The 18,499-nt window shown below is 37.7% G+C and overlaps 1 protein-coding gene across 1 annotated transcript in view; it reads left to right on the top strand.

Annotated features, from left to right (window-relative positions):
* LOC135078123 (kinesin light chain) overlaps window positions 1-14,782 on the top strand; it is a 35,904-nt gene extending 21,122 nt beyond the window's left edge. Inside the window, exons 8-14 of the mRNA XM_063972705.1 lie at window positions 620-744; window positions 1,506-1,631; window positions 2,969-3,047; window positions 7,238-7,347; window positions 8,126-8,242; window positions 9,691-9,783; window positions 13,259-14,782. Coding sequence (XP_063828775.1) covers window positions 620-744; window positions 1,506-1,631; window positions 2,969-3,047; window positions 7,238-7,347; window positions 8,126-8,242; window positions 9,691-9,783; window positions 13,259-13,354 — 746 coding nt within the window. The 3' untranslated portion in view covers window positions 13,355-14,782. The remainder of the gene's footprint in view (window positions 1-619; window positions 745-1,505; window positions 1,632-2,968; window positions 3,048-7,237; window positions 7,348-8,125; window positions 8,243-9,690; window positions 9,784-13,258) is intronic.
* The last annotated feature ends 3,717 nt before the right edge of the window (window positions 14,783-18,499 follow it).

The raw sequence follows: 18,499 nt of genomic DNA, 5'->3' as shown, positions 1-18,499 counted from the left end.
CATAATGCTCCCAACCGTTCTGAAGCGCTGGTAGTGCTATCGGCAGCTGTTTTTAGCAACTCTCTTCCTTCTTTTAAATTCTTGCACTCATTTGCGCGGAATATTTTCTTTGATAAATTGAAAAAGACCTACTTGTTTTTTTTTTTTCACAATGTAAGTAGAATATATCCACCTCCAGACATCTATTCTTCCCGCGGATGTCGTACTCTGATAACTTAGACAGTGCAGTCGAGACTACTAACCTTTACCTTCTATGTTCTTCTGATAAATTTCGTTGCGGGTCCAATGACAGTCCGGGACAAACTTGACCTTCACTGGTTGGGTTTTTATTGGCGGTCAAGGTCTCAAGCTGTAGATCCTGGCTACACAGGATTGAGAGGTGGGAATAGTCCTGTTTTTGACGATACAATCATCATGATTTACTACCGGCCGACCGCGATGTACCCATGAATCCCGTTTTACCCCCTTAGGGTTTGAATATTGCAAAATCCCGTCTTAGTGAACACCTAAGTTCTAAAAGGAAACCCATGCAAAATTTGAGACTCCTAGCACTTGTAGTTTCTGAGATTCCATGATGAGTGAGTTTTATAGTTATCTATTATTATATTGTGTGCTACAGGCAAGTACCGCGAGGCGGAGCCGCTGTGCAAGCGAGCGCTGTGCATCCGCGAGGCGGTGCTGGGCCGCGAGCACCCCGACGTGGCCAAGCAGCTCAACAACCTCGCGCTGCTCTGCCAGAACCAGGTCGGTGAGCTACCAACTAATGAAACGTAAAGTCGAGTACAGTTAAAGCCTGGTCCGTGAGCACGTAGAATCCCGTCCAATGACCCCACGCTACCCATCCCTATCGCTCGCGCGTAATTATGTTGCTGTCGCGCTCGCACACTCACTGCGGCCGCCCGTCGCACAGTCGCGACAGCAACATAATTACGCGCGAGCGATAATGATGGGTAGCTTGGGGTCATTGGACGAAATTCTATCTGCTCGGCAACCGGGTTTTATGCGGTCTCACGGTGCGCGTGGACGCACTGGATCACGCATGAACCAATCACCGAGCTCTATTCAACACTGCGTTCGATTTCCCGCTTCACAAGCAAGCATCGTTTGTGAATAGGGGTGTAAGAATATAAAAATAGTCGCGTAAGGGCCAGCGCAAACTTAAGAGGCCCGGCGAAGCGTGGTTCTGATCGCAAATCATGAGATTCCAAGCGTCACTAAAGCCATTAGTCGAGTAATTCGCATTTAGTAACTAAAATACTTGCTACTGACCAGAAAACCGTCCGCACTTTTGCAATTATATAATTTACAAGTGAGCAATGTTTTCTATAATAATATGACTCGACAGGTTCTAACATAATATTTAGCCGTTGCACGAGTGAGCAGAGAGTTAAATGTGTAACTGAATCTAAAACGTTAAAATGCTGAGAAGTGTCTTTGTCTTTTGTGCATTGTCGTCACGTCCTTGCCAACCATCTGCTAATTCGATAAACTCTCTTCTCCCTCAGAACAAATATGAAGAAGTGGAGCAGTACTACCAGCGCGCGCTGGAGATCTACGAGAGCAAGCTCGGGCCCGACGACCCCAACGTCGCCAAGACCAAGAACAACCTCGCCTCTTGCTACCTCAAACAGGTACGCTGTCTATCATCATCATCATGTCAGCCACAGGACGTCCACCACTGAACATAGGCCTCCCCCAATGATCTACGAGAGCAAGCTCGGGCCCGACGACCCCAACGTCGCCAAGACCAAGAACAACCTCGCCTCTTGCTACCTCAAACAGGTACGATTGTCTATCATCATCATCATCATGTCAGCCACAGGACGTCCACCACTGAACATAGGCCTCCCCCAATGATCTACGAGAGCAAGCTCGGGCCCGACGACCCCAACGTCGCCAAGACCAAGAACAACCTCGCCTCTTGCTACCTCAAACAGGTACGTTTCTATCATCATCATCATCTCAGCCACAGGACGCCCACTGAACATAGGCCTCCCCAATGATCTGCGAGAGCAAGCTGGGGCCCGACGACCCCAACGTGGCCAAGACCAAGAACAACCTCGCCTCTTGCTACCTCAAACAGGTACGATTGTCTGTCATCATCATCATGTCAGCCACATGACGTCCACTGAACATAGGCCTCCCCCAATGATCTGCGAGAGCAAGCTGGGGCCCGACGACCCCAACGTGGCCAAGACCAAGAACAACCTCGCCTCTTGCTACCTCAAACAGGTACGATTGTCTGTCATCATCATCATGTCAGCCACATGACGTCCACTGAACATAGGCCTCCCCCAATGATCTGCGAGAGCAAGCTGGGGCCCGACGACCCCAACGTGGCCAAGACCAAGAACAACCTCGCCTCTTGCTACCTCAAACAGGTACGATTGTCTGTCATCATCATCATCATCATCATCTCAGCCACAGGACGCCCACTGCTGTACATAAGCTCAATGATTTCCATATCGCTCGGTTGGTATTCAAGAAATGCCTTTGCCTTTGTCAATCAGTGGACGTCATTTGGCTAAAAACGAAGTTCTAAAACCTTTAGGCTACGTTTAGATGTCACGCCGACGCGCATGTAAGTGAACGTACATTCCGAGGGCTTAGTGCAAGTTTACATCAAACGTCTTCTGGCGGCTACTTTCAAGAACTAAAATCTTCTTAGATTTTTTTGACGCACCACTAGCGAGGACGTTCAATGCAAACGCACTGTCTCGCACTAAACACACTGTAAACGGTCTTCCACGTGCGACCATCTGAACGGTCATATTATAAGTTATGCTTGCCACTGAGTCTCAATATCTAGTCTCAACGAACAAAATCCACTGCCTTGCCAGAATGGCGTTTGGCATAGTATTTAAAGTTACTCAGTTGTTCCATGGATGTGCTTGTAATTATTAGTGATAGAAAGCTTATATGGATACAGGGTGAAATTTTTAATGAATATGAATGTTCGTCTTTCCAGGGCAAGTACAAAGAAGCAGAAACATTATACAAACAAGTGCTTACACGGGCACATGAGAGGGAATTCGGAACTATTGATGGTAAGTAGATTTATATTTCAATACTACACAATTTTATAATAAAAAAATAATTACGATAATACTTTAACATAACATTAGTACTAATGGTATGGTAACTTGGATAAATTGTATATACCGCCATTGAAGCTCGAGTCGAGCAAATACTGACATAATATTACTCTATTCCATACAACGTATTTCTCTTTGCCGTTTCAGAGTATATAGCATCATTAAAAAAGCCAAAAAAATAACCGCAATTTTCACCCGCACCTACTGTTTAATATTACCTACGAATGTCTTCTGATATCACGATGAAGAGTTCGCAGTAACAACTACATTCCTAAACTTTAAGACGCAATATTTGTTCAATAATAATTCTATATAAATAACTTGAGATGAATGACAAAAATCTATTTTATCTTTCAATTTTTAATTCGAGACGGTAAAACTGTGCTGAAAACTTAATTCAAACTCGACAATTAATGCCTATTGTAGACTGAATTTCTATTTAGATCAATTATACTATTTTTTTTAGATTTCATTCATGAATATACTGAGCTCGAATTATTAATTGGAGTATAGAAACCTAAACGGTATCATATATTTTATATGCGTATACGAGTAGGTAATAAAAAAGCAAATATTAACCAATAATAATAGGATTTTGTCATTCATCTCGGTGATTAAAGTGGTGATGGTCTAGACAATTTCTAATTAATATGACCAAAGCACAAACTCCAAATGAATCATTGCATAAAATATTTTAATTTTTCTGGATTAATTTCAACTAAATCGAGCCAATATTTTATTTTATTCCAAGCATGTCGTTTATTTAAATATTCGCTTATTAATTTTAAGGTTTAGTTGTAAATAGTGCGTAGTGTAATAAACTTTTAAAAGTAAAAAAAAAAACTGCATGGCTTATTGTTATATTTGAAGAAAGTTAATACAGAATGTAACGAAAACACCTAGGGGCAATAAATTACTCAACTAAATATTTTGTACGTAAAGTCCGACAGCAATATGATGTTCTCAACTTAAGGCCTATTCAGACCTAAGCGGTATTCGCTACCGTCTGCGGCAGAGAAAACCCAGTGGGTATGCGGTAATAATACTGTTCAGACCCTTAGGTCTGATTATCGATTATGATCGGTATTCGCTACCGTCTACGTCGTCACAGCGGCAGCGAATATCGCTCAGGTCGCTCTAGCCGCGATACTTGATACTAAATACCTGAGCGAAATCCGCGCGGTATGTACCTCAACCCACAGCGGCAGCGAATATCGCTCAGGTTTGAATAGGCCTTTAATTGGGTAGTTACGAAATATGCGACGAAAGATTACATTGTATAGTTAGCGTCAAATAGTTCGTGACACCCAAAGTAGCCAAAAAGTTCGCAACACGTCAAGACGTGTTGTCAACTTTTTGGCCACTTTGGGTGCCAGGAATTGTTTGATGGTGACTCTAAATGCAATATTTTATCACCGGTTTGTTGTCGGGCTAATTTAGAAAAATGATTGTCTAGTTTTTTTAAGTGGTAATCAATTCTTGTTCCTAGGGTTTTGGTTACAAGCTAGTATTTTATTTATATGGCAATGAAAGTGTAGTTTTTGTACTGATGCATAAACATTAGGATGCTCATAGTTTTGTTATTGTGAAAAATATTATGACCCACCTATGCTTGTTCAAAAAATTATTTAATAATGTATAGGATAGGATAGTTTTATTTATGGATAATGGATATGGTTACCAATTTTTTTAAATACCTGAATTTGTTTTATGGCATACTTTATTTTTTGTTTCATTTACAATACTCATTTGTAATTTCTCGAATTTGTTTTGCTTTCATTTTATTTTGGTGGGTCATGTTTTTGATTGTCATATTATATTATAAAGTAGGCAGCTGCCTTTGCTATGCTGACTAGATTTTTTATTTTTCAATACATTTGTGTTTTAAAGATTCATGTTATTTATCTATTTTTATAGACGTTGATGTTTGTTAGGATCTCTTGTTGCATTTTATTGTATTGTATATTTTGCCATTAGAGCTTGAGAGGATTTATATTAGTTATCTTGCCGCATATAAAACTAAAGTTTTTGAAATGCTATAGTTAGTTTTATGAATAAGAAGTGATATGTAGTTCCTTTAGTTATACAAGCTGTTATTATGCATGAAGATAGATCCGATATAAAGTTATTGGTGATTCCACGTTGTTTTGCAGGATGTGATACCAATTCTTTTACCCAACTACTAAGGCGCATATGTTTTTTTTTGTGTATATTTTTTGGTTAGCTCTGTCCTAAGCCTAAACGTCAAACCAATTTTGCCAATGTAGCGGTAATCGATTCTTTCTTGGTTGTGGAGTGACATAGTGCTAATAAATCATCAACCAAACAGTTGATTAAATCGAAAATTTTTAAAATACAGCGTGTATGATATTTTCGATACAACTGCGTGCGGGCGCGCAAGTTTGATTGACCAAAACTACCTCGCTCTTGTAAGCTGTATTTAAATGTTAAAAAAAAGTACTTATTTCTTCGTCCTTATTTCCTGCAAAGCATATGTTGGAATCCTTATAACTTTATTTATGTCGTCAACATGCGAAACTCTAATTTATGGGATTTAATAAATCCCAACTAAAACTCATGAATTGGGTATTAAATTATAATATTGTCAATTTAGCTAGCCATTATTAAATTAATAATTTTCCAATAATGGTGCTGTCGAATGACTGAAATGACGTTTAATAAAATCAATTTATAATTAAATTATAAATTTAAAAATTTCTCATCAATTTATTGATTTATTTATGTTATTGAAATAGTAGTGTTTTTCCATGGTACTAAATTATGAATTAAGCAGTTACTTTTTTAGTTTTTCGCGTGTAGACCTACTTACTTCCTTTAGCATGATTGTGATTGAATACGAGAGGCCTCGTGAGTGGTGTTTGCTTTCGTACAACCGTCCTAGAGCTTGTCCATGAATTAAATTTCATAGACAAAGCGTACCCCGGTCCAAATGTAATCAATAGTGTGCACACTCAGTTGCCTTTTGTATTTAAAAGGGATTAGGAGTGTTGCAAAAATATAAAATTGGCAGATTTTAATGCAATGAATGAATTTCTATTTATATTTTTGATGACGCTTTTATTTTCATATCAGATTTTCTATTTTTTTTTATTTGTGTAGATTTAATACATTGTTCTTATGATTGTAGACGTTAAACGTCGTATCTAAATATGCCAAAATATTTTAAACAGCCGCTGAATATAGTATTTATGAAGATTATTTATGTTTTCTTTTGTAATTAAAATCGCAAGTAACATGATTTTGTTTTTTTGAAACCTTGAAATAATTGAACAGTCGGTGCGAATGGTGATTGTAATAGGTAAGTGACACAAGTTTGGATATAGTGTGGCACAGGTAGGAAAGGTAATATTACTAGGCTTTTATTTGGTTATATTTTTGTTGTAACTTCATTTGTTTTGCGTCGTTGTGCGACTGCCAGTGTGTCACACCTTCCCGACTTGTGTCACATTTAGTTTTCTTGGTCTTTCTTAATGTGGTGTCGGTTCTCAATTGCTTCATTGTAGTAAATATAAGAAGTCTAACCGTAACATTTTTTATAGTTTCTCGTTCGGCTATCGCGAACACGCGTTCGGATATTTTTTACAACTGTCGAATGAATGTTATTTCGCTGTTCGTAAAATGTTTTTGATAATTCGATCTTCAGATGCAAAACAAAGGTTCCTATTCTGAAGCGCTCGAAACTCGAGACTGTGTATCTGAAATCGAGTATTGCGAGTACTTTCAGAATATGAGCCTGTGCGGTAGTGTTCTTTAGACGCTTTGTATAAAATGTTTAATATATCTTTGAGTGGAATGGGTACTAAGGGTAGTCAATGCGAGTATTGAGAGTATAAGATTTTAAACTTTCGCGTTCCATTTCAACTAAAATAGAAAGACACGGGTTGACGTTTCGGCTGCTATGCTGCAGCCGTGGTCACAAGCAGACTGGCGGCTCGCAGCGTTGTCCGTTCGGGCGGGCTCTAAAATTTTTCAGGTGTCTTTCTATTTTAGTATTAAGAGTAGTTTCAGAATACGAGCCCGTACGGTAGTGTTGATTAGTCGCTTCATATAAATATGTTTGTACACTATCTTCTACTGTTTGCCGTTGTGTGGGGTTGGTACTAATAAGGCCGTGTGTACAGGGGACAACAAGCCGATCTGGCAGGTGGCGGAGGAGCGCGAGGAGAACAAGCACTTGCAGAAGGAGAACGCGCCCTACGGCGAGTACGGCGGCTGGCACAAGGCTGCCAAGGTATTTATACATCGCCTTCTTACTATATCAGGGGTTCCCTAACTTATTTGAGATGCGCCCCCTTTCGAATATAAAAAATTCCGCGCCCCCCTACTCCAGTCAAGATTATTTATTGGTCGTATCGAGCAGTCTGGAATGCATTCTCTCAGCGGTCGCAGGTTTTTTAATAATTAACTACACAGATCTCCCGCGCCCTCCTTTAAAGGTCTTATGCCCGTTTTCACCATCAATCCCTAATTTTTAAGTGACCCCTATGGTAACACAATATAGGAATTTTGTTTTCATTAGGGATTGATGGTGAAAATAGGCATACGCACACTACATTAATGACGCTCGGATTGCTCGGATCAAACTCCCCGTGCCCCGCGCTTTCCTCGACCAAAAATTGGTGGGGCACGTCTTCGTGGATGAAACGATCTAATATGCCAATATAAGGTGTTTATTGTGACTCTTATCTTGTAATTGATAGTTGAAAAACGTCTCATCGCGTACGTGTGCATTGGTTTGGTAATCACTTAAAATGGCTCAGATTGCAATGCCATGACATAACGTAATACTGTTTATGTGACGAGTATGTAAGTGTATGAAATCTAATAGCAACTATCTTGATCAAGACTTGTACACTAAATCAGTAGAACAACCTATAAAAGAATTACATATTTCTCAAATAAGTGTAAACTTTTGGTACAGAGATTTTTCTGGTAGGTTTATTCACAACGTAAGACTCAACGTTAGTTGAATGCGTTAAAATAATTTGTTACCGCTACATGCGTTTCAGGTGGACTCGCCGACGGTGACGACGACCCTGAAGAACCTCGGCGCGCTGTACCGCCGCCAGGGCAAGTACGAGGCCGCCGAGACGCTCGAAGACTGCGCGCTCCGCAGCAGGAAAGAGGTAACCACAGCACTGGCTTAGCTCATCTTTAATATTCACTTTGGGTTCGACAGATGTGCGATGAGCTGTATTGTTTTGAGACTTATAAAAGTGAGAAGATTGTATTTTTGTTTGACTATCAAGTTTATAATATGATCTTGCCCACATTAAAGGCGTGGGGATTTTAATTATTATTTTCGATTCTCGTTTGCCAAATCGTTAAAAATAGGTCTTGAATAACGCTCGAGGATATTACATTTATTTAACGATGAATGATTCAAATAACCAGTGGTTGAATAATTTTGTTTGTACCTATGCTCTACTGCTGCTAGCTAGAAAATAAACTAAATCATAATGCACATCTGTCGAATCTGGTATTAGCACAGTTTTCATAAAATTATTCCATGAACTATTTTTATTTATCTAATATTTAATAATCGATTTAGAATTTTTAACAATATTATATACCTACTATTTTAATTTGCTTTATCAAATTCAAATAGCACAAAACACGACACGTATCGTTATATTATCATTTAATTATGCATAATAATGATTTATCTATTTATTTATTGTGTTTACTTCATTACGGATATTTGGTATGAACATTATTTTATTTATGTAAGATCGCTAGTGTGGGCACAGTATTAACTGGTACAATGTTGGTTTGCACGCTGCCTAGCACGTCCAACAAGTAAGTCAGAACGACTCCGTATCTTGCTATCACACCACACCTTATATCTAAATTTAAATTATATGACATTTATTACAGGTGGCTGCAATTGGCAATACTAAAAAAGTTTTAATAACAATATCCTAATGTGTCAACATGATTTTTATTGGCACAACAATTAATAAAAAATTTAGTGTAGTGGAACAATGTTTGAGTAGACTTAGTAGTCCACACAGGGATGTTTTAAAAATACTCTAAAGTCATCACTTTATCGATATTGTTACTAGAATAGACCATTTAAAGGCCTCATGAAAGTTGAAATTGGAGTCGATGACGATTGTTTTCGCTGATTATACCAATGGCACTTTAGGAAGCTTTAGTTGGTTATTAGTGCTGCATACAGATGGATATGCCACTACTATCTACTGATAAATTAGCCAAAATTACTATGCATAATCCAGAAAATCGATTTCCATGTGTGTTCCACAATACTATCGATAGTGTGTTACGCGCAATGTGGAATTTATTTTTATGAATTTATACTTATGCTCCTTTAAGATTATTACATGAATCGACACTGTTGATAGTCTTTATATCAATACCAGCACATAAAAAACGTAACTGTAGTATACAGACAGTGCTATATTAGGAACAGTTTCGAAACACCACCTAAATTAAAACAGGATAAATAATAGGATTTTTATAGATTTGACATTTTGCGCTTTGAAATTATGCGCCTAAACCCTCGGTCGCGTTAGGTCGTATCTTAGGCGTGCTGACGTGTGTTGTGTGGTAGGCTCTGGACATCGTGAAGCAGTCCCGCGCGCGGGCGCGGCGCGGCTCGCGCGAAGCCCTGGACGCGCCGCCGCTCGCCGACCACCACGACGAGGTCAGGCTCGCCGGCGAATAGGGCTGTGGGACGGTCAAGGGGCTATGGGGCAATATTAAACCCCACTGACCTCTACAGGGTGTTAGGTAAATGGGTATATGAGCCGACACTAGCCCATGTTAACATGGTCATATAAATGGTATGGTGAAGTCAGAAATTTGATAACATCATTTTTTTATTTTTATTTTCATACAAAATAAATTTTATAAAATCCGATTTGTATGAAAATTAAAATAATTAAAATAAAGATATCAATTTTCTGACTTCACCATACCATTTATATGACCATGTTAACATGGGCTAGTGTCGGCTCATATACCCTTTTACGTAACACCCTGTATACACACTGGACAGGTTGTCTCATATAAATGAGCTAATTTTGTGTGCCAATTTGAAGCGCCAATACGAGCGTCCCGAGAACTAATTTTGACGTATATTATATGGAATAACCATAGGAGTAAGCGAGAAAGAAAATCACTAATTTTAGTTCCATGGACACTCGTATCTGCCCAGTAAGGCCTACAGCGCCAAAATGGCGAAAATCAAATAGGCACAAAAATAATATGATAGCAGCCAGTCCAATGTGTATAGTGGTTAGTGTTAAACCCCCATTACTAGTGAAAAGTCACGCGTGTTGAACACTAAGGCCCGTTTCAGACACAGCGATAATCACGCGATTGCTGGGCAGACCTCGTACGTTTGCATCAAATTATAACTCCGCGATTACCACCTCAACGATGCCTCGTGAATAAAACGATCCAAAAACCGCGCGACTATCGCGCATGTCTGAACCAGGATTAAATTATTGATTTTTTTTAGTATGCAACTCGTGTGCAACTTTTATTGGTAAGGGGGTTCTGATCTGATCATGAACACAGACAATCTCAGTACTTAGTTATTTAATTTACCTTACATATTGATACGAAATGGTTCGCAAATGAAAAGACTTGTGTCAAGAATGAAAAAAAAACCTGACCGAGTACAAAATTTCGTTCAAAGCCTTAACGACAGAAAATAAATAATTATTGATTTCATGCTATTTAAAATCAATGAATTTGCTTTGGTGCTACTTGCCTTGAATTTATAACGAATGTCGATAATCTTTATACACACTTGAGTTGTCTGTGTTGATGACTGCAAAGCCCTCGATGTCTAAGCTGGGAGAGGGCCTTGTACTGTACAGAGGGGACTTGGGATATAGGACTAGATCACATTTTACTTGGAAACATTATGGGTTAATGTTAATCAAATCTTCAATAGAACAATGCATGAATCTTGCCATCTGATCTGTTAAAGATTCTGGAAATAATAATACATTTTTATGGTAACTTTATGGGTCTAAAACTTGACTGTCTCACCTACTGATCCCGGAAAAGTTGTCCTGATTAATCACTTTTATTGTTTAATTGAGATAACAAAACATGGACAATATTTTCCCGGGAACAGTTCGCATTTTGTTCGCAACTTTGGATGTGTTCTGTCGCAAACGCACTCGTTTGGTCTTATTGTTAAGTGCATTCGACTGATGTGGGGCTTAGAACTGTATTGTTGTCCTTGTCTGTATGAACGAGATCGCACGTCGTTGCAACCAGTCACTAGTACACCACAGGTCCTTGGCTCATTTGAACTTATGCTATGAGTTTGCTTCAGTGTTTTTATTAATTGAAAGTTTGACGCGGAAGTTACATAAGATTGTTTCATATTATATTCATTTGTGAAGGTCTTTCAGATTAGTGTCACTAACTGTGGGCTCGTTGTCACTCGAGACTATAAGTCTTTAAAAAGTGGATTCTTACAATCCAATGCTTAGCAGCAGCAAATATGAATTTGCTCGCGCAGAAATGAATTTATGAGAGCGTCCTCGGTCATGCGAGACGTGCTAATGTGCGTACTATTAGAGGCCGGTAGATCTATTTTCATAAATAAAACACTGGATACTCATCTTTCACATTATATTGCCTTATTTTAGATACAGTTCATCACTTAGCACAAAAGCGCGGGGAGTCGTCCTCGCGCGTCCCTCTATTCTCCCGTTTGATCCTAGTGTGACATTGACATTACGTAAATGTCACTAAGACAACAGCCACAGATATGGATTAGAGTAGATACAGCAAGTTGATCGTCAAAGCGTGCCATTCCGATATGTCCAAATGGACATACATGGTCGAGTGATGTTCATGTAATCCGATTACAACAATCGGTTACGATGATTTTACGAGGACAGTAGTACGAACACGGTAGAAAGAAGAAATTATTTACGGATTGAGAATTATAATTAACAGCACAAGTAACAAATAATTAATTAGAATAAAGTAGCAGTAGAAGAAGTATAAAGTAGCATTGTTTTTAATACATATCCTGCGATGTACTCTTAAGAGTTAAAACCATGGTCCCTGTATGTGGTGCACTCATACCGATCCCAAGGAACCGTACTTACTCATAACAATAAGACACACACTGATGCATGTATTCATGCACTTGACAAATTTATGTCTTGAAACGCTGGTAGGGTAAAAAAATAACGAGATTTGACGATTTGTAAGAATTAATTTATTTTAAAAAGGTAAATAAAGATGTTTTTGGTTTTGTATTTAACAAATTATCAGTTTTATCGGAATTAATTAATTTTCGAATCGAGTCACACGATATCATTCGATGACTTTGCAAATGCAGTACGATGATACGATTACTTTTACGTTGCGGCAATCACTAAAATTCGCTAAAATGACACTAATGACGTTTAAAAAGTGGCACGCTCGGCTTCATACAATTTTTGACACATGCTGCATCTATCCATATCTGTGACAACAGCTCATTGGCCACAACGATACCGTTATTTTAACGTTTTAGATTTTCACAATTAAATAAAATAAGTCGAAAAAATGTTGAGATCTCTGTAGCAAACTCACGGTAAAGGTTCTTACATCACCGACGTTGGCTTCTTCGCTAGTTTTCGTTCTCGAAGCACTCGTCACAAATCATCACCTTCATCTTCACCATAACAGCACCTCGCTTAGCTTACTTTGTCACATCTAAACGTCTAAGGTCTGTGTTTTGTGAACGTCATGTGCAACAAAACTCACAATTAAAGTACTAAAACCTAAAAAGGCAATGGATGCAAAGGATTTTTGTTAGGTTTGCTTTTATTGTGTTTGTTTCATTTGAACGTTTCAGGTTGACTAAACTGAATTAATTTATTTTAACAACTATTCAAAATTACTATTTTGATTAAATACAGTCACCTTATTGTGATATATGATATTTATAAATAAAAGATTGTACGGCAGCGTAGCTGACCAAATTATTTATGTTTCCCAACTTATTATTATTTATCAATCTTCTCTTTACTTTTATTTATTTCTGTGTACATAATTTATTTTTTATTTCTGTTTTATACGACACAATCAACACCGCATTACATTTTTATTTTGCACATTTTTAATTTTGTTTTTTGTTTTTTTTTCCCCCAACATAGGGCACGAATCAAGCGAGTGAGCCACGCATGAACCTAAAATCAAAGTTGTTCAATGCGCTAGGAATCAACACTGGGAGTAGCGCGCCCCACCAGTAGTATAAGATGTAGCTGTCTAGGCTTAATTAAGTACTCACTCGCTTACAACGTACGTGGTCCTTTCAGTCTGCGCGCAATCGACATCGAATCATGTCAGGTACATGAGAATACGACCCTTGCTGTCGTTTTTCGGGTGTCAGTGTACTGAAAATTAGTACAGGAGGAGTATATCGTGCACGCGATGTTATAGTTTTGATTATATTGTTTACACGCTTGAAGAATGCTTTTGCCCGACAAACGGTCATTTTATACTACTTAGATTTCTCTCACAAAAATGAGGGTGTCGTTCGATTGTGCTAGGACATTATCGCTCACTATTTCCAAAGGATCACTTATGTTACGGCCGGTGGTTTTGAACGCTGCAGTGTGGTCTCTGTGATCAATTTTTTTAACGTAGGTCGGCACGATTCGCATTTCCTCACACTGCAGGGTTCAAAGCGACGGGATATTATTAGCTTAGTATTATTTATTAGCATTAGCATGCGGTAGGTAACCATAATATTATTATGCGAAAAAAAATAAAAAAATACAAATAATATTGTGTGATAGAGATACACTATTGAGCATGTGAGCCGTCCGTATAAAAATTTAAAGTGTTATTAGAGTCTAAAATACCACTTGTGCGACGGTGTAATTTATAAAAAATCCATTTTCATTATTTTAATTATTATGACCTCTTATGTCGCAGTGTATAGTTGCATTTTAAATAACTAAATGTGATTGCAATATTATTTCAAATTAGTATTTTATCGCTGTATTTCTTATAAATAAGTAAAGTATTGTAAACGTTTAGGTATTTAAATTGTAACTGTTTGAGATCTATTAAATTTGCATTTATTAATTGTGGAGTGTCCGAGAATATTGTAATGGCATATAAATGATTATTTTAATTCGCGCATGTTTTAAACAACGATTTTTATTCGCTTACTTATTCAATTTTAATTTGCTGATATTTTTCATATGTTGTTCTTTGTATAAAAGAATGCATGAATGTGATTTTATCATTGTGAACGTTCATTATGTATTTTATGTGTTGCCAGTAGTCAATTTAAATATTTTATTCATATTGTCAAATAATTTTATGCTTACATAAACTTTCATTCCAGTTTTTAGTGTACGTTTATCGGTTTAAGCTTTATGTGAGAGTATAGGTGATAAAATAATATAGTATTTTTATATACAATTAAATTTTTATATTTGTATGTGGGTGCTGCTTGAATGGTGAAATTTTACTCTATTTGCACTAGAATATAATTTAAACATGAGACAACATCAGCGATTAATCTTGTAGCTTCAACAATGGAACATATATAAAGAATCTCCATTTAAAGGCACATTTCCCTGTCACAATGCTGAAATACGGTTAATTTTTATCGTCTCGATAATATTGTGTCGAATTTTTAATTGTTAATAAATATTTATGTAACATTTTTTTGTTTTATTTTGGTTTCTTTTTATTTGTTTTAAATACTGAATACGAAAGGTGAGTCTACAGTGTTATGCAATTTATAGCCCATACACAAATTAGTTACGACACTGTCTTGTCTGACCGAACACTCACGAAACGCATGAACTCAATATGAAACTGCAACACATACAGATTACGACGGCTTTCGTTGTTAGTAGATGCATGGCGGCATCTCGATCTCATTGTACTGAATCATTCACTAGCGCCAAGTAGAATATTTATTTGATATTTTAAGTTGCTGCCATTAAAAAAGGAAACAAGGCCAAGGCGTCAATGTATACAGCTTTATTGTTTTTAAAACATGGAGTGTAAATTGCATAACACGGGCGCGGCAGAGCCCGGCCGAGGTGCCACGCAGCGCGAGCTTCTCGAAGCTTCGAGAGTCGCTGCGGCGCTCGTCAGCTCGACTCTTGAGCCGGCTCACGGGCCGCCACTCGGCCAACCTGCCCGCTGACGTAGACTTCACCGACCCCGAAAGGTAAAGCCTGGTCGTGTGTCCACTGGCAACATTCGCATGAGTTGAAGCAAAGGAATAGATTCGGATTTCAAGTTTAGGGCATATTATAATCAGGTGCCTTTGTGGTCTGTATTCAGAGGGGTCCCAAAAGACCACTGTAAAAAAAATTAGAAAACTTTATCTGAGTAATTTATGAAACTTGCGCGCATTTCAAGAACTTTTTCACTAGTGTTCAATCAAAACAGTTATCTAAAATTAGTAAATTATCTTGTTGTTAATTTAAAAAGCAATGTTGCAAGTAGACATACAACTTGATGGCCTGGCCACACGCGGTGCGGTTTTGTTTTGCGGAGCTCTGAGACTGGTAGCTTATAATCGGCTTCACCCAAATAAGATATTGAGGAAAATTCTCGTGCATAACTTACAACACCTATCACCACCACCATAGACAGTAAAATTAAAGTTGTTGTCAATCTTTTCTTGCACTCTGTTTATCTATAAACCTATTATTACAAGAAACCTACAATTTATATACCTACCTAATTTGAAGCCGGTTATGCCATAAAAGTAGTGCTTTATTGTTTTTGTCTGTTGATTAGCTACAGCGGATTTGTCGTAGTTAAATAACTCTTGATTACTTTTACTACTCTATTCAAAATAGCTAATAATAATAGTATTTAGTGCGCCAGGCAGGAGCTTTTGTAAGTAGTGTGTGTATGTGATTGCCAAAATATAGCGAACGTAGAGCGCTTGTGCGTGACGTAATTTAGTAAATTATCATTAAAATTAGGTTTAAACTTTTCATTTCTTGAATACTTAAGAAGTAAAAAATACATACAGCCTTTTGTAAGTACCTATTAATTAAGTAATTAATTCCGTGTTAATTAATTTACAAAATGCCTATTTATTGCACACTAGTAAGTAGGTACCTACTTGTGTACTTAATTTAAAACACACTCCTGATATAGTTTAATACTACACAGTTCATAGCGTCTCAGTGAAGAATGAAAACCTCGTAAATCCAATTTCTTTTTAATCTTTTGTTCAACATATTATTATTATGAAACATTCTAGATAATAGTGTACCTTCATATTAACAATAAAAGATACGTATATAGGTACGTATTCGAGGTTTTCACTCCACACAAAATCACACACATCAAAAACTAACATTTCACCAACATCAAACTAACATTCCCACCTCGGTACCTCTAGCATGAAGCGCGCAAGCTCCCTGTCCGCGCTCAGTAGGGCTGCGCCCGCGCCCGCGCCGCGGTAGCGATCGGCGTCCGCGCACCGCGCCCTCGCCTTCGCTTCGGTAGCTGTCGTGCGCTTGCTAGCGCTGCAGTCCTAGCGAAGAACACGGCCTAGATTAGACATTAAGACTAAGCGCGAACCACCGATTTTTAGTTGGCCGATAGTGGGCCCGATTTTAATTTGTATGAAGAATCGGCCAAATCAAATCTGTGTAATGTGCGCACTTCCATACATGCCCATACTGATCAACTGCCCGACTAAATTATCGGCCGACGAAAAATCGATGGCCTGCGCCTAGGCTAACTTGTTTGAAATGTACGGTGGGTTTTTGAGACGAGGTACTTAGATTATCGCCTATTTGAAAAATAAATTAAAATAAAACAGACTTTTCTCGTTCATTACAATACTAGGTTTCATTGGAGGCTAAAGTGTAAATTCTGGCTATACAGGAGTTGCAATGGTACAGTCAGCGACCAATAGTTCGCGGTGACACCCAATGTGGCCAAAAAGTTGTCAACTTGCGAACTTATTGGCTAGTTTGGGTGTCACGAACTACTTGACGCTGACTGTACCTGTACGAACGAGAGGCGGGATCATCACAAAGAAAAGTTCTGAAATTCTGAAATTTTGACTTGTTTTAATTTCAGTTGCCTATGCTATGTGCCTAACAAACTATTGGTCTGCCTCATTTCAAAAATTCACCTCTATTGAATGGTAACTCTTGGAATGACAGCGCCGTCACACAGTTCACTTGTAGCTTTTTGGGTGTGAAATTGTTATTCAGAAAAATCTCACCTAGAGCAGCTTCCAGTCTGCAATGGCTTTATATAACCACCACTCGTGTCAAATGTGTGGCGGCGCACCACATGCTCGCAAGTCACATAGTCTGCACACACTTCGGTACTAATCGAGGTTGTTAGGTTGAAACAGTGTAACACCGCATTATACAAAAACCAAGAAACTATGGGACTTGCGAGCGAAACGATCTTATGACAGTACCTACCTAAATAAGGTATGTTTAGTGCGCAGTCACTTTTTCTACCGACACTGAACACTGTTGTGAAACTATTTCGTACACCTGTATACAGATTCATCTAATAAACTATTTTATGTCTGTAAAGCCACTGAATGATGCGAAGGATTTTTCTGATAATTTTAAGCTTCAATAATAAAGGACTTCATGAATATTAGATGCATTCAGCCGTTGATTGTTTCGGTAGGTCTTAATTTCGTGATCTTAATACAAGATAATTATGAAAATAATCTAAAAATAATTCTTATGAACAAAATCTGCTGTACCTACGTAGAATAAAAATATTTTAAACGGCTTGACTTGAAGAAACTTACGAGAGAATAAACTGGCTAGGATGTTATTAATGTTCAAATGATATAAAAATCACTTATTTATGTTCCAGAATATTTATAGCCTACCTAGCTGTAGTTTGTAGGATTTGAATAAGTAGAATACTAAAACTTTTTACAAATAAAAATGGAATGAAAATTGATATTGAAACTTTGTAGTAAAAGGATTAATTTTAAATTAATTATTTTATTACCCTGGTGAAAACGACTTAGCTATTAAAATAATGCAAAATTATATCATTATTAATATTGTTTACTTTTGTTATTGTTATTTTATTTAGATTGGGGCCTCTACACAATGTAACAATCAAAATAGATTCTTATTAAAGCGATCACGCAATGACGAATCGAATTCGAATGTTATTTTGTTTACGGGCACAGTATTCTACGTTCTAGTTATTAACTATGTAAGATTATGTATTCTGTGTATCTTTTAATCTTATAAGAGCCTCCCATAATTATTTTTAACTGTACAGAGTAATTAAAATAAATTCCACTAATTAGTAATGTGAGCTTCGCTTGCTACAATAAAGTGCAATTATGTCCTGCTTGTACCTAACTAGGTATAAATTACTTATTAGCTAGGCAATGTTAGGATATC

The sequence above is a fragment of the Ostrinia nubilalis genome, chromosome 14 (assembly GCF_963855985.1).
Source record: "Ostrinia nubilalis chromosome 14, ilOstNubi1.1, whole genome shotgun sequence".
NCBI lineage: Eukaryota > Metazoa > Arthropoda > Insecta > Lepidoptera > Crambidae > Ostrinia > Ostrinia nubilalis.
Note: the sequence above shows the minus strand (reverse complement) of the source record. Positions and strands in the feature narration are given on the sequence as shown.